The sequence below is a fragment of the Daphnia pulex genome, chromosome 2 (assembly GCF_021134715.1).
Source record: "Daphnia pulex isolate KAP4 chromosome 2, ASM2113471v1".
NCBI lineage: Eukaryota > Metazoa > Arthropoda > Branchiopoda > Diplostraca > Daphniidae > Daphnia > Daphnia pulex.
Window position 1 is genome coordinate 6,170,530 of NC_060018.1, and position 22,216 is coordinate 6,192,745.

Consider the following 22,216-nt stretch of genomic DNA (forward strand, 5'->3'; position numbering starts at 1 on the left):
GTCTCTCTCTATTATTCTATTGTTCCAAAAGTTATTTTTGACGATTAGGAAAAAGCACACCAACCTCAAAAAGTACTTTGAGCGGACGCAAGTTTCCCTTTCAAATAATGCACCAAAACTTTCTTTTCGGATGAAACTTTGAGTTTACAAAATTCAATTACGCAAAGTTTCAGGGATACATTTTAGATAAGAAATGATATACATCTGATGCCGTGGGAAAGATATTCAAGTTAAGTTCAAACGCGCCTTAACATACGATCTCTACGATTTTGTTACAAACTTCTAAAAGGCAAGCTTATTCAGTTGGGGAATCTTATTGATCAACCGAATGCAGTGCGCAATACTTCTAGCTAGATACAATTTATCGATAAAACCCTTTGTACGGCTTTCAAGTAAAAGTTGATTTAAACTATTTAGTTGAAATCATCATCCATATCAATTGCTGCTAAAACGGATTCGCTGAGAACCTCATTTTCATTTGTTTCAAGTTTCTCTACTTTAGCTGGAAGAGTAGCACGAATGGTCTGTACCTTATTCGCTCCCTTGATTTTCTCCTTCACTTCACCGTTGAGGATCTTTTGGCTTTCGATAAAATACTGGTTTGGGTGCTGGATACCACTATCAATCTCGGTGTTGTGCGTGGCTTCAAAGTACCGCTGGCAGGCAATCTGGTAATGATGGCGTGTCACTAGATCGACTATTTCTTGAATCGCTAGAAGGGCACCAAAACAAATTAAATTACGTGATCAAAGACATGCATATGAAATTAATTACTACCTGGCTGAGGAACACGATTCATTGTCATTTTCTGTCGAAGGACGGCAGCATCAAAGTGTCTGAACGGACAACCGTGATTCTCACCCGGACCTACGCTGGCAGTAATGATTTTGATGCAGCTTTGAGGTGCGTAATTGATTCTTTTTCCTTCCTTGCCGTAATTGTGGCGAATATTGTATGCGTATTGCTTTTCAAACTAAAGGAAATAGGGAAATGTAAGGAGAAGTTTTGATGAAACTTTGATCCTCGGTGGAGGTTTACCAACCTTATCCATATCCATATTTTTGGAGAACTCCTCCCTCCAAAACTTCAATGAATTTTCCAAGCTAAGTCCGATTCCTTTGACAAAAAGTCCATACTGCATACGTCCGCCGTGTTTTAAATGATGAGTAGAACGCAATGTCTCGTGTAAATGTCTCATACAGAGTGGGAAAGATTGTTTTGACAACTGCAAATCATACATTTTAATGATTTACTATTTTTGTTTTTATAAAGCAAGCACGGAAATTTGTTGGTCTTACCCCATCAATCATTTCTGGTGTTACAGCGGCACCAGAAGATTTATTTTGTAGAGAGTTAAAATCTTGACCGGTATATCGTTTATCAAAGTCATTCAGTAAGCGACGGATTCGATGATCGTCCTCTAGCTCTGGTAGTGAACGCATAGTAAGCTTCAATCCAATAAAAAAAATATCTTTAAATAAGTTATTCAGTGAATATTAAAAAATTATTTTCTTTTACCGCCATAGCAAGTGATAAATGAGAGCGGAACATAGCTGTGATTATGGAAACGAGGTCCTCGCTTGGAATGTATGCAAATCCGGCTTGCAAGTATACTTTGCGATGGCGAACTAAATCTAAAGCCTCTGTAAAGGGAACCTTGTAATATTCCACTGCATCAACTTTATTGGCATTAAATTGGGCAGCATGTATAAGTTTAGTCAATATCTTCTTTTTTTCTTCCTCTGGAATCTGTAAAATGTTTGGTGAAATATAATTAAATAAGTAATAATTTGGTGAATATTTGCAATATCTCTACATACGGGTAGAAAATTCATTTTGTTTTCTTTCATAAATGCCCTGATATCTTCTGAACTTTCCATCGAAAATCTAAAGCGGAAGAGATCAGTTTCCTGAGCAATGAACCAACGCCTGTACTCTTCAGTCCTGCAATATGCAAGTCTCATCAAGAAGTGAGAAACATGATCTTTCTGTCGTGTTTTTGAAATGATTTCATCCATCTTATCATCTTTGATACTTGAGCTCAGTTGATACCAACTGTTCAAGTTCTGCTTTTGTAAATCATTTTTCAGGGCAGTCTTCCAATCATCAGAGAATCTGGCATTTTTACTCAGATTGACACGCTCTATTGTCCTAAGAACTGTTGATAAAAATTTGAAGTAATTACGGAGGTAATTAATAAGAAGTTATGACCAATTATTATACCTTTGAGACGTTCGACAGCCCAATCTTCAAGTTCTTGCAAACCGATGGTTTCACTGGGAGGTACGGAATATAGTTGCAGAGAATGAGGATATTCACTTCTTAGCTTCATAGAATTTTTTATAGTTCGCCGAACTGTGTTGCGTTGAAATTCCATTTTTAAAAGTAACTATTTCCCTCGGAATTTATTCAACAAAATTTTTTTTCTACCAAGTTTACTGCGCGGTTAACACTTAACATAAAGCAGAGTAGCAGACGGTAAATGAAACAACAAAAGATCTCTTTTCGCGCTCAAACTAAAGCAACGGTGATGCCAGATATAAAATTGGCGAAAAAAAAAGGATTCCAAATTGATTGCAAGTTGCATGCAAATGCAACCGCTCTAAAATAAATTCGAAGACTTGCGAACTTGCTAGATACAAATCATGCATATTAAATAGCTTTAAAGTTATTCAAAGTTTTTATTAATTAGAATTTTGCAAGGATTGCAGGAAATCTAATCTTTGCCTCACCCAATTCATTGTCTCACGCAGCTGCGGGCTTGCGACGACTGTAATTAAATTTTGGACCATAAATAATTAAGTGCGAATGCCTCTATGAAAATGAAAGAGTTCGCTAATTGCAGTATGTCCATGGTATGTCTATAAGAGTTCGTTGTTTTGCAATTCAAACTAACCACACGGGACACGAGACAGACGACACATTACCTGTGATATGAAAATGATTACTACTTTTCGCTTTTTTCGTCAAAAATTAAAACATATTTAATTCCAGAAATCTGTATCAGTAAATAACTTCGTTTCCCAAAGGTTTAGGCTCAGAATCATATCCGAAGTCCGATAAATTACCCGTGTTATCTTTCTCTAACACCCTCCAGGGGTCTCTGAATTCCCATGTTTTGAATACGTCAATAAACATCTGTGTTTTTACCTGAAATATGAAATTTGGACTGTTTAAAGTGTTTACGTGGCAAAGTTACTAAGCCTACGTCGTCCTGGAAAATGCTACAACAGTCACAAAAATGGAACGAATCCAGAAGTACATGGTTCAGTTAGCGGAAAACTTTAACAAAACATCTTTAGGTTAGTTTTTAACAAGTAAAAACTTCATCCATCACACAAATTATCACAAGTCAGTGAGATTGTTTGACATTTTACCTTTTATCTGTTTAGACGATGGTTTTTGGGATTGTGTAGTCATATCTGCCGGAGATGAAGAACAAAAAGAATGTTTCAAACAGCAAATTGATGAGAAACTGGAAAATGGAGAAATACCAAGGGCTACTAAATATTTAGTCATTGCTGATTGTCCTGGATATGCTTTGGGGTCAGGTGGATCTACCTTTCATATTCTGAAACATTTAAAAAAACTTTTTGCCAATGATCTATTTGAGATGAAAATTTGGATTAGTCATGCTGGTAGGAATTGATGTTATAGGCCTACTTACATGTTTCAGTTAATACTATTTTTTTTATTTCTTTAAAAAATATTTTTATTTTAGGGGGATCTAGTAAAAGATTACCAAATTTAAGCTGTACTGGAAAGTTATTTTGTCCATTGCCACTAGAAGTTGAAGGAAAAGCAATAACACTTCTAAATTTAAAATTTATTATTACTTCACCTTTTCTTAAACTGATGAAAAATGGAGGAATATTTATTTGTGCTTCTGATGATATAGAAACTTTTTGTTTAGAAGGTAATTGTTTAATAATTCTTCTTTCTTTTTTTCATTTGTCCTTTTTGGTATTACATAATAATTTATCTCTCAGGTCTTGAAAGTCTTGAAGAAAAGTTTAACCAACTAGATGAAGATGGAATTGTAGCCATTGGTCATCCATCCACTATTGCAATAGGTAGGAGCTCCTAGATCATAATTTAGAAATTATTCAAAAAAATTAAAATTAGTATTTCCATTCTGAAAATTAGGAAATACGCATGGTGTGTACGTGCTTCCAGAGTGGTGTAGAAATGAGGAGAATTGTAGGCTAAGCCCTTGCCTTGAAGTTTTACAGAAACCGAATTATGTCACTATGGAAACAAAAAAGGCTTTATTTAAATTTGGTGAGAATTTAAGTCAGATTCAAGTTGCGCTTTATCGCGCTTTACAAAAAAATCTTTTCTGAAGGCCATAATGAAGAGGAAAGAGTATATACCGACAGCATGTTTTGGTGCCGACCAGGACTCGTGAGGAAAATGGTGGCGTTTGCTGAGGAATGTGAGGATCTCTACCGCAACGAAACGTGTATATACGGCGATTTTCTAGCCTGCATGGGATCTCGTCCTGCCGAACAAAAACTGTATTGGAAAAATGTTTCTAATTCCTCGACAATCAAACGCAAAATTGCTAGTCATTTCGGAGATACATCGCTGAACATTCTGATCTTGGAGCGATCGCATTTCTACCATTTAGGAACTATGCCAGAATGTAAGTATTATTTACCCGTTTGTGTGTGTGCTCGAAATACATCAACTCTGTACTATTTCTAGATCTGGAAAATCTGAATCCTGCATCCGAACTATTCCAGACGTTGGGGATGAAGCTACACGTTCAATCATTCCTCAGAAATCCATCTAGAATTCAAGGAATTGTAACTCTGTCCTGCATAGAAGCAGATGCCGAGATGATGAAAGATAGTATTATGGATAGTTGCATTGTAAATGTACCGATTATCTGCGAGCAGCAGACTATTGTCAGTCATTGTCTGATTGATGATCCGGTGATTAACGTAATTCCGTCTGGTTGGATGTTTCACACTGCAGCAGTGAAGCAAGAAAATTCGGTGCTCTACGTCACTATTGCCTTTCGAGTGGATGATGACTTGAAAGGAACCATAGAGCAGAGTCATGGATGGAAAGGCACTAGTTTAGCGTCCACAACTTCTACGCAGTGGCAGGCCAAATTGTTTGAAGCTCACGAGACAATGAGTCAATCATTTACCGCAACCTGGAGAAGCGTAACAAACTTACTAGAACATGCCGAGTCCAATGAAATGAGAAAACTGCAGCGTTTTAGCATGGAAGACATAGTTCAAAAGAAAGACATACCAGCAATGATGCAGCACAGAGTAAATGTTTCACGGAAGATAAATTTCCATATGTTAACCTAAAAGTTCGCTGAATACAACAAAGTGAAAGTCTACCAGAATGTTACGTTTTCGACGACTATTCGGTGTATTCACCAGACCAGACACGTACATATATGTTACCCATTAATCATATTGGAACATTTCGCTTGAAATTGTAAAATAAACAGACAAATTTACCCAGTCTATCTACACATTTAAATCAAAACAGAATACGTATAAAATGTATCGCGAATTTTCTATCGAGGAATAGTTATTCATTAAAATCTAATCGATGCCCCGCGTTATGGACGCTTCCAGAACAATTTTTACCTTTTCTTCGCTTAGAGTTTGTAACAGAGGTTGTAGGTAGTCGCGTAAGCGCTTGTCCCTCAAGTAGGAATTCTCATCATAGTGTGTCAACGTGGACGAACATGACGCCAAAGGACCAATAATCCGATGGAGCATCCTATCTCTTTTAAAGCATTCGAGAGTAAGAATCTGGGATTGATTAAAAGGTTCAAAGGCAACAGATCTACATACCTTGCTGCAAGACAAAGGAATAGTTGTTGCTTGTCTCGTTTTCCAAGTGAATGCCCGTAATGCTGAATCTTTCCGATGATATCGCACAACCAGCGGCGAGCGGGTCGATCAGACGACGGGTCTGCATAGTCTCTCACACTTGTTACAGAACGTGGATCTTGGGTGTAACAATCTCGGACTTGCACTGTAAAAAAATCAAGGTAATGTAGCAAAGTTGGAAACGGCAGAAAGATTTGTCTTCACTTACGCAAGTAATCCCACAGGTATAGATTACGAGTAAAATATCTAGAAGAGCGGAATCCGTGGTGCAAGACCAGCTCTAGGCAAGGTACCAATCCTGACTCACCGCATAGAAGTGCGGTAACATTACCTCGTTCACCCGTTGGCTCGAGATAATACTTTATAAGATTATTCACGGCCTCTCCCAACAGACACTGCATTTCAGACTCTGTAAATTTACGACGAGTGCCAGCACCTTTTAGGTTGATATTGAGATTTCCGGCTAAATTTGTAAGCGAACTAGTGAGCGAACTTTCGGCACGGGTTGCACTAGGCGACCGAGTGCGTGAACCCACCGGTCCAGCTGTATTGTGAGCTGGCGAACCGTTGCCATGACTTGAAGGATCGATGGATCCTAAATCTGACCCACACATTGTGCTGCAGTCGTATGGTGCCGCGACTAGTAAGCGTTCCGTGGATCCATCCTCGATGTCCTTACCAAGCCAAAGTCCACACGGAAATCTGATCCAATAAGACAACGATTAAAAACAATGATACACGATGAAAAGAAAGAAATGTTCATTACTTAAAAGCACGGCCAGTAATTTCATTCCGCACAATGACATGATCAATTAACCAACGGCTATTGCCAATTTGATCTTCAAGACCAATTCGGACAGTGGTGAGTATTCCGAGGTTTTTATGCTAAAAAAATGTAGCAGTTTAAGAATAAAATTCATATTTGATTGGAAAAAGTTTGAAAGCTACCTGAAAGAGAAGTTCCAGACGGTCGTTTGCAAAATAGAGGGCCTGAGTGTCAGCTAACGTCCCGCTTAGCAAAAGGTAAGGGCGACAAGTCGACATGTTTGACTTTGCTTGGACGATCAAAACACGGTACGTTATCACTGTAAAATAAATTCCATTATGTCATACAAAGCAGTAGGAACCACACTTAATTAAACGTGCTAATACCAGTGTTGGTGTATGTATGTGTAAAAGAATGATAGTCCGCAGCGTTGAGTGTTAGTAGGTATGTCAAGAAGAGGTTACGCTCGTCCTCGCAACGCAAAAACGCGTAGCGTTTATACAAAGTCCTTAAAGAATAAAATGTGCTTGCAATATTGTGCTGAATCTAGAATACAGACTATTTGTATCAATAGTTTACCTTAGGAGACTTTCTTCTGACAGGAGAGTGGTTAAATGTACGTAAAGTAGCTTCTTTTCTAAGCACAATCGCACCCAAGCGCGTGCATAACCCAAGTGGGTTTTAATGTCTGCCATGTTTTGAACATTCCTGCGCATCAAGGAAAAGTTGGAATGGTTCGTAAATAGAAAGGAAAGATTTGATGTGTTCACCTCATATCAAAGATCAACGATTCCGGCAAAGGTTTCATGCGGTTGGGCGCATTGCCAGCACGGCTGTTATCGACTGAATGGCTAGTGCGACTTCGATTCACTAAACCGCCATCGCCATCGTACGAAGGTGCCGAAAGATCTGTTAAGTTATAGACAATAAAACAGTATTTTAATTGATTGCACGAATGTACATTGAAGCTGATAAAAATATTTGCAGGAAAACTCAATGGGTTCAACAGAACTACAGGGAAAATAACCAAATCTGAACCTTGAAACTGATTGACAATTTAAGAGAAACTTACTCCGCAATCTTTTCCTCAATGTGACAAATGCATAAGCTGCATTTCGGAAATAATGTTATTATTGAGTCATAGATTAGTAGAATATTAGTCAATATTGTTTTATTGTAGTTCAATTGTTTAGTGTATGTGAGAGGGAAGCAAATCATACCTGGGGCTTGACTAGAAGCTTTAACGGGATTGTTGACCGTCGGCGCTGTTTTCTGATCGTGATAATGAAGGATGTGTGACCAGAGCGCCGATTTACCCTTTAGTCAAATATATCAGTGAATTCATAGAAGTATAGAGGATAAAATTACGAAACTCCAGCATTTTTTTTCTCGAATAATTACTTGTTTAGTTTGCAGTCCGTGTGCCCAAACACGTTCTAACAGATCACAGAGTCCAGCAATCAACGTGTTATCTTCGACACCAGAGACCGATACTTGTCCATGACCCAATTCAAAAGCCTCGCTTCCCATTTTTCCCACCAACAAGCGCTTGGTTTTAGTCTTGCACTCCTAGAAAATGCAAATCATTTCTGAGTTTCTAATTTGAAGCTGATGAAAGATTAACGGAGATACTTGTAGAAGTTGTTCGACGAATTTCCAGTTGCCCTGAGCAATCACAGCCGGCCGTGGAGCAATTGGTACTGCAAGGTTATTACTATCACGTATCGTTTCTGCTATCCCACTTGATTCGAATCCAATAGAGTAGGATTTCTGTAGTGTCGGCTTCTCCTTCCGCCGCGATTTCTCTCCTTTCTTCCTGCTCATCATCGACAACAAATAAAAAATCCCAAGATTATCAGGTGGCGAAATTAAAGGGAAATCCCATTGCAAATGTATCGATTGAAATAAAACGAAGCAATTACCCGATGGTCTCATAACAGGGGGCAGTGGTCAGCATCGAATTATTTAGACTAGGAAAGCCCGGATAAAATTTATTGGTTCTCTGCTTCTTATTGGTTGGTCTTTCATCCATGTTGGTGAGTATTTCGCTGGGTGTAACCACATTCATCATCGGTTTCAAAAGACGCCGTTCCAGTAATGCAGCTGTCTGTTCGTACCAGGTGCAAGGCTCGTAGCCTGGCGTACGAACCATGGAGTCACCGTATCCATCCCTAAAAACCAATGGATATTTATAAAAATGGGGGAAAAAAAACCGGTGGGCTATTTATAGAGGGCTTTACTTCAAAAGTTTGATACGTGCGTCCAACACGCGAACAGAGTGGCTGTATTGACCATAATTGGCCAGAACTTTGGCATCAATGAAGTTAGCAAACATTTGACTTTCCAGGAAACACGACATGAACCGGAGATGCGGTCCGGGTTGATCCGACAGAAAAGTCGTTTTATCAAACGGATGAACTTGGTCTCTGTTTGATAGCCAAGAATCCATATCCTGTGACGTAAAATGATTTCAAAACACCGCGGATCGTGAAGCAAGCAGTTTTAGTTTTTACTACCTGATTGGGTTGGTTAAAGAAGTATTCATAAACGGAAAACATGTGAGCAAATTGGTTCAAGAAAATTTCGCGGATAGCGTTATTGACTATTTGCACTCGTAGGTAGCGTTCCAAATCGCTAGTAACCATAACGGGTTGCGATTCCATACCGCCATTCATGGAAACACATTTAGTATCTTCACTGAACACGCCTACAAACATAATAGGATTAGGGAAAATGTTTTATGGCAGACGTATTTGAATTCATACCCGTGCGTTTAGCGATGGCAGAAATCTTTTGAAAAGCTTCCGATCGTTCCAGAACAGAAGCATTGGATCCACTTGCCAGCGCCATTGGAGACCACGATTGGCGTTGTTTGTTTCTGTGCAAATAACTTAAAAACGTTAGATGAAGAGAAGAAAACAATTAAGAAAATTATTCTCTCATACGAGGAAGAAGATTGTATGTTAGTGTTTGGGGCCTGTTTATTGTAAGACGAAGATGACGAATGTGTAGTGGTTGGAGTTTGTTGTAATTTGGTAAGCACCTCTCTCAACTCATCTGCCAACTCTTTGTGCTGTGGGAAAGAGGGCAGATCTTCCGGTATGGTAATTCGATCATTATCAATGTCCACCATGCACAAATTAGCCTAGAAAAAATTAACAAGCGATTTTAGTTAAAGAAAGTTGTCAGTTCGATAAGTAAATTGTACCTCTGAAGGAATGCGAGCGTCGTCAGAAGGAAGAGAACGTAATCCCATTAGGAAAGGTACCGGAGCATCGAGGAAATTTTCCATGGCATCCGGCAAGATGGGGACGTAGACATGAGGCCAAGAGAATGGAAATAAAAGTGTTGTCAAAGACTCAGCTACCAGCATCAATCGATTGAAATCTGAAAAATGGAAAAGGATTAGCATTCCGAATTAAAGACATTCGTAGAGAACAATTAGAGGTCTTACCATGAGAGTGGATTAGCACTTGGGTCTCAAGTAGTAAACAGGTCCATAATTGGATGAGATGGTCGATCCCTAGTAGATCAATGACCTGGCCGATCTCGTATTCGAACAAAGGAAGTTCAGAGTGAACGGATGGACGTTGAAAGATAAGGGTAGAACTCGCAGCGGTTGATGACTGAGTCCACTCCAGAGCCGGAACGTTGGGAATGACTATGCACTGATTAGGACTGGGTAAAGGAATGGAGAACAACAAGTAATAGATATAGGATTCTGGACTCAGCATGGACAAAGGGTGGTCGCCCGAAGTAGATAATTCTGAGGAATGCACTGCCAGTCTGATTTTTGAAAAATACACAATTCTTATATATTAAAATGTCAATTGAAAACCACGACAGCATTAAATCATACCTGTAGAAATTTAACAGAAAATTTCTAGCGGCATCAACAGCCGGGTACTGTCCTATAAGACAGATGCACTTGGCAACCAATAATGAATCGCGAAGGACATCGAATTTTGCTGTGCACTTGGCTTTGTCGTATAGACGGGTGCTGTTAACTTTAAAATGCCTAGGTAAGGATTTCGAGCTTGTGGCAGGATCTTCAAAGACTTCTAAATTGGATCTGGGTGCAATTTCAACAATCTGTGCTGCGTGCATTTTCTGCAGAGAGCTAACTGCATTGATGATTGAATCGTCAACAACTTCTTCATTAAACACCAAGGAAAATCCATAAACTCTAGATCCATTCTCCTTGGTTATTATGAAAGGATGAAAGTGAGGTTCTTTATTTTTATCATGAGATTCTTTTGGAACACATGAGAAATGGACTCCTGACGGCATACATAGCTAAACAAGGTGAAATATTGATCCGTTAGCAATTGTTTTGAACTGGATATGGTGAAAAAGAACAAACCGTGGTGACAGCAGCGCCATCAAATAGATTCCAGGCTACATTCTCTGGGTAGTGAGCTAAAACTTGCGGACAATAAGTAGCTTCCAATGGGCCTGATAGGGCATTGTGCTCATCTGTGGTGGCCAACATAAAATATAATTTTTAATATGTAGGTTATAAGATGTCAAGGTCTACTTACTATTGGGGACTAAGCCTCGCGTCGAGTCGAGCCCACACACAACAAAATAATCAAAAACATTATTCACTTGGGTTGAGCTATTCATTATGCAAGTAGATGAGTAAAATAACTAGACTTGGTGCACAAAAACATACTGAAATGAACACAGGAAACTTGAGACGAAAGAAGATTAAACTTGGAGACGACAATAGAATAAGCGCCTTTCCTTCGACAGAGGAAGCTTTAGTAAAATTTCATTGTTGCTGTCGTCTGCACTTTTGTTTAGAATAGCTCAGGATCTCAGCGTTGCCAATTTCAAAAAGCGCATCTAGAGTCTAGACGAAAGAGCGGGATTATTTTAAATCGAATAAAAATTTATTGTGTCTACCTCTGTAACTTTCAAAACAAAACAAAATAAATAAATAAAAATCAGGGATATGTCAACCATAAAAATGTCATTTCAAATTATGCCAAAAGGACAGTCTAACTTGAAAAGTAGTCACGATACTTTGCGAACGCCGAACGCGACCCTTTCCATTATTCATATCCAGTTTTTTTTTTAATGACAACGTGATTACGGTTTGCACGTATATTTCATGCCAAAAAATATTTTTTTTTGTCTTTAAATACATGTACAAATATACTAAATTTTTAAATAATATTCAGACATACACGTACACACAAAGTCAATGATAGATTCGTCCAGACCGAGTCTATAGCTCTGGTCCAGACAACCGGGACGTTTGAAGGTGCTCCCTTTTTTTTCTTCTGAAGGTTGTGACCATGAACGATGATTAATTCGCAGCCAGATTGTTGCACGATACTGAGACTAATACCTAATTATGTTTTTTTATTGACCTTGTCTTTTCAATCTTTCTTGTTTTTCAAATCACGAAGGCGTTGCCCTCGAAATTATGTTTTTTCCCCTCTCACTTGCGTGTCAAATGAGGAATAGAACCTGCTCGTATCTCGAAACCGATAATAAATCTCAAGTTGTGACCACACCTAGATAAGTTGACATTATTATCCAACCTACATAAAAGTCATATTGATTCACTAAACTGTGGGCACATCAAAATTTCTATGTCAAGGCTGTTATTTACATCTTCAGTGCCATTAGCCAAAAAGCGATGAAACCTGTATTTTAGTTTGGAATACATAATATGTATTGTTGTACCTGAAAGTATACAAAGAAAAGTTGGCATGGATACACACAATCAAAAGGACGGGTAGCATCCAGCATGTACTCGTACTTTAAAACCAAAAAACGGGCAAACATATTGGGAGATTTAATATTTTCTTTTTTAAAAAATGGCGTGACAGTGATACAACATGCACGTCGTTATCAAATGACACAAAAGCGTTTTCACCTGATCACAAGATGATACAAAAGACTCAACTAAAACGAACTACACACATCAAATTCACGAAAAAACACGAAACGGCTCGTCTCGGCACAACATAATAGATATATATGTACTGCAGTGCAGTGTACTTTTAACATGAAATTCGTTCAAACATTACCAATTAGCATTTTTTTTTGTATGTTTTTTCTTTTTTAGTTTTCCCATCACTTTTAGATTGACAGTAATATAAAACTGGAAACGGAATAATATATGTGCAGCGTAAACCTCTTCAGGTAACCGAGAAATTACACACAAGTTTCACACAAATTCAGTAGTAAACTGAATGGTCTCGGGAAAAGGTTAGCGATTGAATAATATACAACAATTAAGAAAAAAGGCCAATGGCTCACATTACAGATACACTTACTCTTGTTTTTTTCTTTCTAAAAAATGTTGGAACATTGCTGTCTGTGACTAGGACACCCAGGGAAATTGCAAACGGGGGCAGGTAAAAAGGATGTGGGGGGGTTTTGGCCGAGGGAGAATCAATACCTCGTTATTTAAGAGCTTAGCGTAATATATATCGTAATTATGTATGTATGTTAAGCCATACACTAGTGTAGGATATGATAGGATTTGAAAACAGAGCTGATGTGGAGATGGGGGAACCACTCGGGAAGCAGAAAAAGTGTCGGTCGTGCTGTGCGAGAGGATTTCCTGAGTGGAAGATATAACGGCAGAATTATCAAAAAGGTTTCGACAAATGTTGTCGATTCGACGGCTCTTGTGGTTGGGCTGCTGCAATCAGTAAACACAAAATACAGATCGAAGCAGCAACAGCTATAATGACGTGGTGTGTGGCACAGGGAAAGGGAATGAAGATGGCAGTATTTTTGCTTAATTGGAACATTATCTGAAATTGTACATTCTCGTTCTTTATGATAAAACTCCAGGGTCCAGGGATTTCGTAACTTTCCCCGTCTTTTTTTCTTTTTTAAAAAAGAGGTAATAATTCGTTGGTATGTATATAAAATAAATGTGTACAAGGGAGCTCCGTTTTGCGGCAAACGGAAATCTTTAAAAAATTCTCCATCCCCCGGGTGGGTTGCGTTTTTCAAAAATGAATATCCCGGACGTCGGTGGGCGTTCCGGCTTTCTCATGCTCGTTTTTTGAAGTGATGGCGGCAGCCGAGTTGGAAGGAATGTTGGCCTCGGTCGAACAAGACACGCTACCCAATGAAGCGTTCGATTGGACCTCACACGAAGTCATCAGCGTTGATGAAGGAGCCAAGGATCGCAGAAATTCGTCCACTTGTTCGAAACAACCTCGCAAGATTTCCTAATTCAATCGAATGAATGAATTAAAAACACACCGATCCAAGATGGAGACAAGTTTAAATTCACTCACGGTTTCAATGTTGGTGATGGTTTGCAGCTGGGAGAGGATGTCGCTGACGGTCAAATCAGCGGCAGACATGGTCGGATCGAGTTCGTTTCGTAGAGCAGCCACGACGCAAGCAGAGGCGATCATGCTGGGCGAACACATGGCGAACTTGTACTCTAGGGCGCACAGAGCAATGTAGCCGTGTGCAGTCCGTCTAACCGGCCCCCAAGGATTGCTGACATCCAATCGAGTCATGAGGTGGTCGACAAAGTCGTGTGGTGTGATGGAGCAAATGTCCCACTTGAGACGGCTCAACACCAACAATTCCCATTGCTGAAAACAAAAAATAGAAGAAGATTTGTTCGTTAGTAATGTGAGAAATTTTGTGTTGGACTTCTTTGTGTGTCTTTTTCGACACACGTGATCGATGGTGAACCTGTTGCTCCTTCGATCCACGCCTCCCCTAAATCCTTGTAAAAACACAGGCCGCCGCTTGCTAATGAGTTGGGTGTTTAAATCTCACATTGGTCTCTCTCCCAGCAAAGAGAAAAAAAGAGAAATAGATCAAAGAATTAGAGGGGGGACAAGATCTAGAGCACCCCCGCAGAGCTAAAGGAATGTCGGCAGTAGGGGAGAGAAAAAAGAAGTTGGGACCGTAGGATTTAGTAGTGGCGGCCAGTCGCCGCTGTCATTTCCATAGGCTATCGGCCAAGGGGTGAGGAGCGGGAGAGCAGAGAGCTAGCCGAGGGTCATGTAATCCCTTCAAATGCAGTCGCGCCGAAAGTGTCGATTCATGTTTTCCTACCCACCATGGCAGAGAGATATATTTATACATGAGAGAGAAAGAGCGAGAAGGAAAGATTTTTTTACGAACAGAGGGGGGGTCCAGTCATATTCCATCTCTCTCTCTTGCTCTCAGAGGGGTGATATTCTTCCAGGTCATCCGTGCTGCGCGGGCCGATAGAATCCTCCGCCTCCTCGGGGCTCTCACCAATCAACTTGGCCTGTGTGTGCGTTTTCACAAAGAACTTTTTTGTGGGGGGGAGAAAAAGATGGTAGGCGGGGACCATTTGACAAGAGCCGAGTTTTTTTCTTTCTTTCTAGCCCTCGAAATAAATAAAAAAGATCCATGTACGTCTATTACTGTACCCGATTTTCTCAACAGGAAGTGGGAAAGTTTATATACACACACACGGTCTTGTATCGGCAAGTGCACCATCAAAACCACTAACCAACAGCAGCAGCATGTATATACCCTGTGTGGTCAAAGTGGTCTTCTATTACAAGACATTCTTTAGAGCTCTATAGAGAGAACTCGGGAAAACCCTTCTTGACCCCTGGGTAGAGTGCTGTTGCCCCTCTATAAAAAGACGCTTTACCCTCCATCAGAGAAAAAAGCAGGTCATTCAGAGAATTGTTTCTTTCACTCTCCCCTCACACGGCCCATTAAGTTCCTCGATGATGGTGTTAAAAAAGAGAAAAATGGACAAAGGAATCAAAAGAGAAGAACCAAAGAGTCAATGGCTTCGCCAAATCTGCGTAGCCACCTCTTCGGGGCAAAACCAACTTTTTGGGGCTTTTGTGTTGCCGAGCCAACACACAAGTGAACTGGAGCAAGTCAAAAACTTCATTCAAACTAATCACCCGTGAAACATCCGTTAGCCACAGCTTTTGTTGGCTCAAACGAATGAATGAACTAGCACTAGTAGTAGTAGGATCGTTTACCCAGAGTTCGTCGTAGTTGATGGAGCGATCCGTGTAGAGGACCAACTTTTCAGCTGTGAGCGGAGTCGTTTCTTTGAGTTTGGAGGCCAAGAAGAGGCAGACTGCGCCCAGCAACTGCAGACGGCTCTTGGTGATGGGGCTGACACTTAAGAAGCGATCCATGTAGTTGACGGCCAACCAGTAGACGTCAGGTTGGCATTGCTGCTCTTCGCAAACCTGTAGGTAGAGACCAAGAGATTACACGTTAGAGTCTCGCCGGGCCGTAAAAATGGAAAAGGATCAGATAAGAGCGCAACTCAAATAACTATGGAGCCATCAGTCGTGGCTACCTCGGAGAAAATGTCCCCCCCAAACAAACAAAACAAGAGACTACTGACATTGATGTATATATATATTTCTATGTCTGTTGGCTATATATCTACCTCCAGCATCCATTCGGTGACAATTTTCCTCATGTGGGGTTTCAGCTCCGACTGGAGGCAATCGAAATAGGATGAAGAAAGGACGTGGCGTTCCTCCGACGAGAGTAAATTCTGCAGGACTCGTTCATCCTTAAGCAAAACAGGATCGGCGTAGGCCCGGCATTCGTAATCGACTTGAGCTTCGCAACACAAGAGATCCTCCATGACTGCGAATGTAGTTTTTTCTCACACAGCAGAGCAGACGCAAGGAGCGAATTAACAATGAAGGAAGGCGCCTTGGGGTCTATGCGGATTTGTAGTTCAGCTCGTTTCGATCTTAACGAGCTCCGACATGCAGCATTATGTGCGACTTGAGACGGTGAGAGAATCAAGGCGGATAGACTGGCTAGCTGACTGGTTGTTATTGTTGTTTCAATTTCGTTTGGCGCCGCGACTCGGTAGGTCTTCGCGTCAATGGAGCAACAACAAGAGAACCTGCTTCGCTATTAACGGCGGTTACTTCTTCCAGCGGGTTGCTACATGCATACACACACACGTACAAAATGTTTTCCAGTCCAGGGTCGTGGGAATGACGTCAGGTTGGGAAGAAAACAACACACACAAAAAGAGAGAAGCAGACGGGAATGAAGGTTGTCCGTGCGGGCTGGAGCTGCTGGAAAATCTATTGAATAGAAATCCAACAAAAAAGAAGAGAAGAAGATGATGATGATGATGATGATGCTGTTGTCTGATAAAGAAACCAAGGGTTGGGAATTTCTTTTTTTTTTCTTCCATACAAGCGGACACAATTTGAATGCCACGAGTCCACCTGACTCTGCAATAAAAATCAACACTCTGATAGACCAAAGGAAAGGTCTGAGAAAACATTCGAAGGCCGTTTCCACAACAGAAAGAATAATATAAGAGAGAGAGAGAGAGACATAGACAGAAAGAGCGAGAAGTGGAATGGAACGCCGGAGCCCTCTGGCTATGTGGCTTAAGAGTTCTCTGGTTATGCCTCTCTTGGTAAAGAGAAGATAAAAATTTTAAAAATGAGCTTTCACTCTTTTGCAAGGCAAATTGTTCCTATGGTAAACTAGACAAATTGTGCAAAGTATAAATAAACTAACCAACCTGTTTGCCAATCGTCAAGGGAAGTGAATACCAGTGGTAGTAGAGAGGAAGTTTCGACACGCAAAATCTCTCACAATAACAAACAACAGTGTGTCCTAAATAGTAGTACGAGTGTCACGAGGTCGGAACGGAGTGAACCACCAACCACCGAGTTAGAGAACCTACTGACACTGAGGGAGAACAGAATCTGGCGGCTCCTAGGAGAGAGACCCTACAGACCTGTAGCTCGGGGGGTAGAGAGAGAGAGAAAGGCGCTGCTTGTCAAAGAAATAAGAAATGCCTGAGAAACACTTGACTTTTCGATCCTCCCACTCTTTTTTTCTTCTTCTTCTTTACAGCTCTCTACCCCTCTACTAACATGTAGGACCCGAGATGGTGGCACACAAAGAGAAAAATGGAGGTGTTTTGCGCACACAAAAGACGGTGGTCGAAAAACTTGTGTGACCTATTCTATCCTGTGGATTGAAGTTGTATGCATTCGATGTAATCGACTGAATGATGAGCGCCAAAAAGTTTCACACGCTCCTTCTTGTGTGTGTACGACTAATGTATGTAACACGGCATTGTATGTCACAAATTCCCAAGTAATTGTTGGTCACCTTCTATCGATGGCAAATCGAGCGGAAAATGGTGGGCAGGCGTAAAAAGATAGCGCCAAAAATGATTGTTTATATCACAATAAGATACGGTACAAAGCAAGGTGCAGCAGCAAAACCCAGGTGAAGCTTTGTGGTGAGATAAGTTGGCAAAAGACTGTTTGACCAAAGTCGAAAAGAAACTTTGCACCGTGGGGTGAGGGGGTATTTTTCAGCTGAAGAAAAAGAGAGAAAATCTTTCTTGGTTTTTATCACTCAGTCAACAAAACTCGTTTACACGTAGACTGGTGCATTCCGCCGGATATGCGGATGAGATAAAGACGATGGCCGTGAAAAAAGCGCAAGTTCACGCGAACTCGCCGAGACGATAACGTCACCCCGAAACGAGTGAAACTGAACAAGGAACGAACGAACCAACCAACGGATGGGCGGCCCGCACACACACACGAACCCTCCCAACAATGCCAAGGACGCATGTTTTATTCATTCGTTCCGACAACTCGCCAGAGAGCTCAGACTCGCTTCACTTTGCGCCGTGCGGGCAATAAACAAAACAACTACTCGCCACCAGCTAGAGAGAAAAATAAAAATAAAAATTTCCGTTTGCGGTTTTTCTCACACTTTTTAATATAACAGAAAAAAAAAAGAGAAGAAAGAGAAGGAGAGGTCTGGATCGACGGCCACCCAACTCCCGGACTCTCATGCTGGTGGGGTACTGCTGTGCGTCTCGGATTCCACCTTCTCCCATCTCGACCCATATTTCCGTGTACTGTCTAGAATTTCTCTCCTTTTTTTAACAACTGAACAAGGGATGAAGTTTGAAAAGAAGAAAAAATGTTTGCTTTTCATGTCTGCCTTATAGTTATATAGGCCTCCCCCATAGGCCTCCTTTACCCTCCCGCAGCGTGTCATGTTATTCCAACGTGAATGGAATAGACACGAGAAAATTTGTCTGGACTCCCGTCGTCCACTCTGGCGGATTGAACGAACTCGTTCCCCCCCCCCCCTTTTTTTTGGTCGAGAGGGGAATAACTAAAAGAAAAACACAACAAAGGCAATCTTATCACCAAGGTTTTTATATTAAAATATAAACTAGTACTGATTCGTAAGGTCCACCCACATGTATACTCGGATCGCTAGTTGATAAGCTCGCAGGATCATTCTTTCTGCAGCTCTCATCTGATAACCTCCTACCCATTCATTCGAGTCCAACGTCATTCCCCCAAGTTTGTTTTTGAGCGAGATAAATTATTAGAGCTATGCTCCATGTCTGATCCATCAATGTCGCCAATTGAAAAACCCAATACACACACTGGCGCGGCATTTAGCTTTATAGCAGTCGCCGAAAAAGCGTCTTGCCAAATAAAAAAGTCTTCTTTTATTTTTAAAATCAGATTTGTTTTTAACTACTTGCAGAAAAATAAAAGCTCGAGATTGTCGAGAACAAAGAAAACGGCCCATGAAGACAGAGAAAGTCAAACCTGTTTTTAAGGTGATGTGTGTATGCTTGAGGGGGTGATTCAACTGACCAGTGCCGAGGAATTCCAGAGGGCCTTTTTCTTTCAATTTTTAAGTTTTTGAGAAAAAGAAGAAGAAGTCCTTGTATAAACAGGCAAATAAAAATGGAAAATCCCAAGGCAAACTGGCTGACCGGTTGGTTTTTATCACCCCCCTCTCTGACTGTATTTGGGCATCTACAGAGATGTTGTCATTTTAAAACATCAGGTCGGCATCGTTTCTTTTCCTGAGGAAAAAGTCTTCAGAAAACAATCAAACCCAACTGAAAACTGAGAGTGACATTCTTAACCTCATAACCCATTCAAGCGATGTAACCTTGTGTGTGTGTGCAAGTCTTTCCGCCTTTCTGGCTGTGTTACTAGGCCCTCTGATCCAACAAAAACCCGAACCGAAAACAGATAAGGATTTTTAGACACAGACGAAAGAGAAAACCTTGGGAAAGAAGAAAAACTTGACAAAATAACGTCTTGTGTGTTGAATCAACAAGTAAAACCCAGACAGTGAGCACTGTGCGAAACACAGCAGAAACGTGTGTGATGTTCGCCATCTTTTTCGCCAACACGTGTGGACACGTCCCCAAAAACTTTTTCCAACCATCTTCTTCTTCTCACCCTCCCACAGACTTATTTTCCCCACACACACATGGGTCATATTTTTCTCTTGATTCTCGACAGAAACACACCCAGCAATACCAAACAGGAGAAATGAATGAACTTTTACGACTGTGAACAAACACGAGATTCTCCCAAGCAGCAAAACGATATGGTGGTAGCTCTCAATCAAGTAGAGGGCGAAAAGTATACAGGAATGAAGGCTTTTAAACAAATAACTTACCCCGAGTAGTAACACACTGTTGACACACACGCGATCGTAACTGAAAGTTGGGTGAGGTGGGAATTTTAACAGGTGGCTGCTGATGCCAGCAGTGGTACTACACCCCGAATGGCTGGTATAGTTTCCCGTCCAGTCGGTTCAAGCGCCCGTGGTTCCTCGCTCAATCCTAGCGCCCAACTGAGGGAAATATGCTGTCGACCCTCATCATGACACGCAATAGGTTGCCGCAATTTTGCCGCGCTATTCTTTTAACGACGTCATTTAAAACTGTTGACAGACCACTTTTGCAAATGTGAAACAAATGTCTTACCTATTATTCGTCGGTTGAATGAATTTTACTCTCAAAAAGTCGTTATTAATTACTTTTTACCGCATTAACTTAACTTTAAGAGAGCCAGCCAGCGTCAATGTCGTTAATAGATGGCGGTAGCTACTTTAGTTAATCGGGCAATGACTCCTTCACGCGGGAAATGAAACTTGATTTTTACGCAATTTATCAAATGTTTCACAAGACACACATCAACAAAAAAAACACATTCCGCGTTTAGGGATATTTTAAGACATTCAAATTGCAAATAACTGGTTTTTAATCGCAATCCTCTAAATTCGTCGCAACAAGGAATTCCCAACCGCATTCATTAAATAGATAAAAATAAAATAGAACTCATTTATCACGAGTTCATAGGCTATACGGTTATATCTTGAGCCGATATAAATAGCTGATTGTGCGCTGACCTTAAAGCCAAGTGTTGATGTCAAAAGAAAGCTACCCCTCTGATGCCCTGAAATGTTTAATGAGGAAAAACAAAAATTTTATTGCTGAATTCTTTTATACAGGGAAAAGAAAGATTGCCTCCCTGATAAAATACCACTCAATTTTTCATCTCAGGTCAAAAAAGCAATGATCAATTTTTCGTTAGAGATCGATTTCTTGCTTAAATCGATATAAACAAAAAATTAAACATGGCGGCCCTCATGTTTAGAAATGTGTTGTCAAAATTATCCCAATTGCAAATAACACCAATAAAATCTTTGAGGCCAAATGGTATTTTCAGGATTATTAATCAATAACGATTTGTTATTAATATTTTGGGTTTGTTTAGGTATCATAAGTTGTACTTCCTCTGCAAACTATGTTTTGCAAGCTCAAGCTATTGAGAAATGTGCGATCCGCATGTTACGTTCAGAGGCATCCAATAATTTTGAAGGAACAAAGTTAAATGCTTCACAACAAACCTCAGCAAAGCCACAACAAGAGGTCTTGGAAAATCAGCATGAATCTGAGATCGCCATCACCAAAGGTGATTCACAATCGTCACGAGTCCATAAGATAAACATCTTACAATTTTTCTTTTGTAGAAACTATTGCAAAAGTCAACAGTCAGATAGAATTAAATTCCCATGGAAGACTTTTTGCTGTAATCCATTTGGCTGGCAAGCAAAGACGAGTGACAGATGGTGATCTCATTATGATTGAAGGAGCACACCCTGCTGATGTGGGGGATGTTATTCGTGCTGAAAAGGTTCTCCTCCTTGGCTCAAGAGATTTCACCTTGATAGGGCGACCTCTCCTTCGCCCTGATTTGGTGAGAGTAGAAGCCACTGTGGTTGAAAAGTCTCTCACACACACCAAAACTGTTTTTCGGAATAGAAGAAGGAAGAACACTAGAAGCATCAACTGTAATTATTATATTAATATTTTAGTTAATCAATGTAAATATTCATATCTTTCCCATTTATAGTTTGCAGAAGTCATTTCTCGATTATGAGGATCAACTGTGTTCGCCTTGAGGGTCTGGTTGACCAGCGGCCCGAAATCGAAGGTGTCGATGGCAGAATTTTTTGAATGTGAATACAATTTAGCATAAGTTGCTGAAGTTCTGGAACAATACATACTAATACTAGATTACTAGCAAATAACTCTTCGCATTGAATCAGTAAAGTGTACATCCGCCGGCCAACTTTCTCGGAGGATAATCTTGAATTTTCATCACTTCGTATGAATGGAATGATGTGAAATAAGGCCATCATTTACCTTGAATCCGTAAAGAGCTGGAAAAAGAAATATACCAACTAAGCGCGGTGGATGGTTAATCCCTCTTTTTTCTTCATCGTACTGCTCGGCAAT

At 40.4% G+C, this 22,216-nt stretch overlaps 5 protein-coding genes across 7 annotated transcripts; 2 read left to right on the top strand and 3 right to left on the bottom strand.

Moving 5' to 3' along the window:
• Position 1: 1 nt before the first annotated feature.
• Positions 2-2,536, bottom strand: LOC124210009 (DNA primase large subunit-like). Its single transcript, XM_046608275.1, has 7 exons — positions 2,224-2,536; positions 1,821-2,158; positions 1,519-1,749; positions 1,299-1,448; positions 1,043-1,225; positions 778-973; positions 2-712 (listed from the first exon to the last, which is right to left on the bottom strand). Exons 1-7 carry the CDS (start codon positions 2,375-2,377, stop codon positions 414-416), a joined length of 1,551 nt encoding a protein of 516 aa, XP_046464231.1. The 5' UTR covers positions 2,378-2,536; the 3' UTR covers positions 2-413.
• A 557-nt stretch (positions 2,537-3,093) lies between these two features.
• Positions 3,094-5,489, top strand: LOC124210002 (fucose-1-phosphate guanylyltransferase-like). The gene is made up of 7 exons (XM_046608263.1): positions 3,094-3,302; positions 3,393-3,638; positions 3,722-3,916; positions 3,990-4,073; positions 4,147-4,281; positions 4,346-4,645; positions 4,708-5,489. Exons 1-7 carry the CDS (start codon positions 3,242-3,244, stop codon positions 5,325-5,327), a joined length of 1,641 nt encoding a protein of 546 aa, XP_046464219.1. The 5' UTR covers positions 3,094-3,241; the 3' UTR covers positions 5,328-5,489.
• Positions 5,368-11,434, bottom strand: LOC124209957 (DENN domain-containing protein 5B-like). 2 transcript variants are annotated; one of them, XM_046608211.1, is made up of 22 exons: positions 11,172-11,417; positions 10,994-11,106; positions 10,490-10,926; positions 10,085-10,416; positions 9,839-10,017; positions 9,576-9,775; positions 9,396-9,508; positions 9,147-9,337; positions 8,871-9,082; positions 8,553-8,801; positions 8,263-8,446; positions 8,032-8,199; positions 7,851-7,947; positions 7,703-7,738; positions 7,401-7,539; positions 7,210-7,338; positions 7,017-7,138; positions 6,813-6,949; positions 6,631-6,749; positions 6,073-6,566; positions 5,826-6,009; positions 5,368-5,757 (listed from the first exon to the last, which is right to left on the bottom strand). In XM_046608211.1, exons 1-22 carry the CDS (start codon positions 11,254-11,256, stop codon positions 5,571-5,573), a joined length of 4,107 nt encoding a protein of 1,368 aa, XP_046464167.1. In that variant the 5' UTR covers positions 11,257-11,417; the 3' UTR covers positions 5,368-5,570. The 2 variants fall into 2 exon arrangements, with proteins under 2 accessions (XP_046464167.1, XP_046464174.1); XM_046608218.1 differs by lacking the exon at positions 7,703-7,738 and having other exon boundaries at positions 11,172-11,434.
• A 2,172-nt stretch (positions 11,435-13,606) lies between these two features.
• LOC124188646 (G1/S-specific cyclin-D2-like) lies at positions 13,607-20,273 on the bottom strand. 2 transcript variants are annotated; one of them, XM_046581434.1, is made up of 5 exons: positions 20,089-20,273; positions 16,028-16,688; positions 15,606-15,821; positions 13,905-14,213; positions 13,607-13,835 (listed from the first exon to the last, which is right to left on the bottom strand). In XM_046581434.1, the coding sequence occupies exons 2-5, from the start codon at positions 16,229-16,231 to the stop codon at positions 13,611-13,613; spliced, it is 954 nt and encodes a 317-aa protein (XP_046437390.1). In that variant the 5' UTR covers positions 16,232-16,688; positions 20,089-20,273; the 3' UTR covers positions 13,607-13,610. The 2 variants fall into 2 exon arrangements, with proteins under 2 accessions (XP_046437390.1, XP_046437391.1); XM_046581435.1 differs by lacking the exon at positions 20,089-20,273 and adding an exon at positions 17,141-18,228.
• A 718-nt stretch (positions 20,274-20,991) lies between these two features.
• LOC124188648 (39S ribosomal protein L21, mitochondrial-like) lies at positions 20,992-21,993 on the top strand. Its single transcript, XM_046581439.1, has 4 exons — positions 20,992-21,133; positions 21,192-21,389; positions 21,448-21,768; positions 21,831-21,993. Exons 1-4 carry the CDS (start codon positions 21,052-21,054, stop codon positions 21,932-21,934), a joined length of 705 nt encoding a protein of 234 aa, XP_046437395.1. The 5' UTR covers positions 20,992-21,051; the 3' UTR covers positions 21,935-21,993.
• Positions 21,994-22,216: the final 223 nt, after the last annotated feature.

Coding starts and splice junctions, on each gene's coding strand:
- LOC124188646 (XM_046581434.1), bottom strand. CDS start 16,231: ATGGAGGATCTCTTGTGTTGCGAAGCTCAAGTCGATTACGAATGCCGG. Junction 15,822..16,027: donor TCACCGAATGGATGCTGGAG/GTAGATATATAG, acceptor CTCTACCTACAG/GTTTGCGAAGAGCAGCAATG. Junction 14,214..15,605: donor TCAACTACGACGAACTCTGG/GTAAACGATCCT, acceptor TTTTGTTTTCAG/CAATGGGAATTGTTGGTGTT.
- LOC124188648 (XM_046581439.1), top strand. CDS start 21,052: ATGGCGGCCCTCATGTTTAGAAATGTGTTGTCAAAATTATCCCAATTG. Junction 21,390..21,447: donor TGAGATCGCCATCACCAAAG/GTGATTCACAAT, acceptor TTTCTTTTGTAG/AAACTATTGCAAAAGTCAAC. Junction 21,769..21,830: donor GAACACTAGAAGCATCAACT/GTAATTATTATA, acceptor TCCCATTTATAG/TTTGCAGAAGTCATTTCTCG.
- LOC124209957 (XM_046608211.1), bottom strand. CDS start 11,256: ATGAATAGCTCAACCCAAGTGAATAATGTTTTTGATTATTTTGTTGTG. Junction 9,509..9,575: donor AACATACAATCTTCTTCCTC/GTATGAGAGAAT, acceptor TTATTTGCACAG/AAACAAACAACGCCAATCGT. Junction 7,540..7,702: donor ATTGAGGAAAAGATTGCGGA/GTAAGTTTCTCT, acceptor ATAACTTAACAG/ATCTTTCGGCACCTTCGTAC.
- LOC124210002 (XM_046608263.1), top strand. CDS start 3,242: ATGGAACGAATCCAGAAGTACATGGTTCAGTTAGCGGAAAACTTTAAC. Junction 3,303..3,392: donor CTTTAACAAAACATCTTTAG/GTTAGTTTTTAA, acceptor TTATCTGTTTAG/ACGATGGTTTTTGGGATTGT. Junction 4,646..4,707: donor TTTAGGAACTATGCCAGAAT/GTAAGTATTATT, acceptor TACTATTTCTAG/ATCTGGAAAATCTGAATCCT.
- LOC124210009 (XM_046608275.1), bottom strand. CDS start 2,377: ATGGAATTTCAACGCAACACAGTTCGGCGAACTATAAAAAATTCTATG. Junction 1,226..1,298: donor CACCAGAAATGATTGATGGG/GTAAGACCAACA, acceptor TATGATTTGCAG/TTGTCAAAACAATCTTTCCC. Junction 974..1,042: donor AAAATATGGATATGGATAAG/GTTGGTAAACCT, acceptor TATTTCCTTTAG/TTTGAAAAGCAATACGCATA.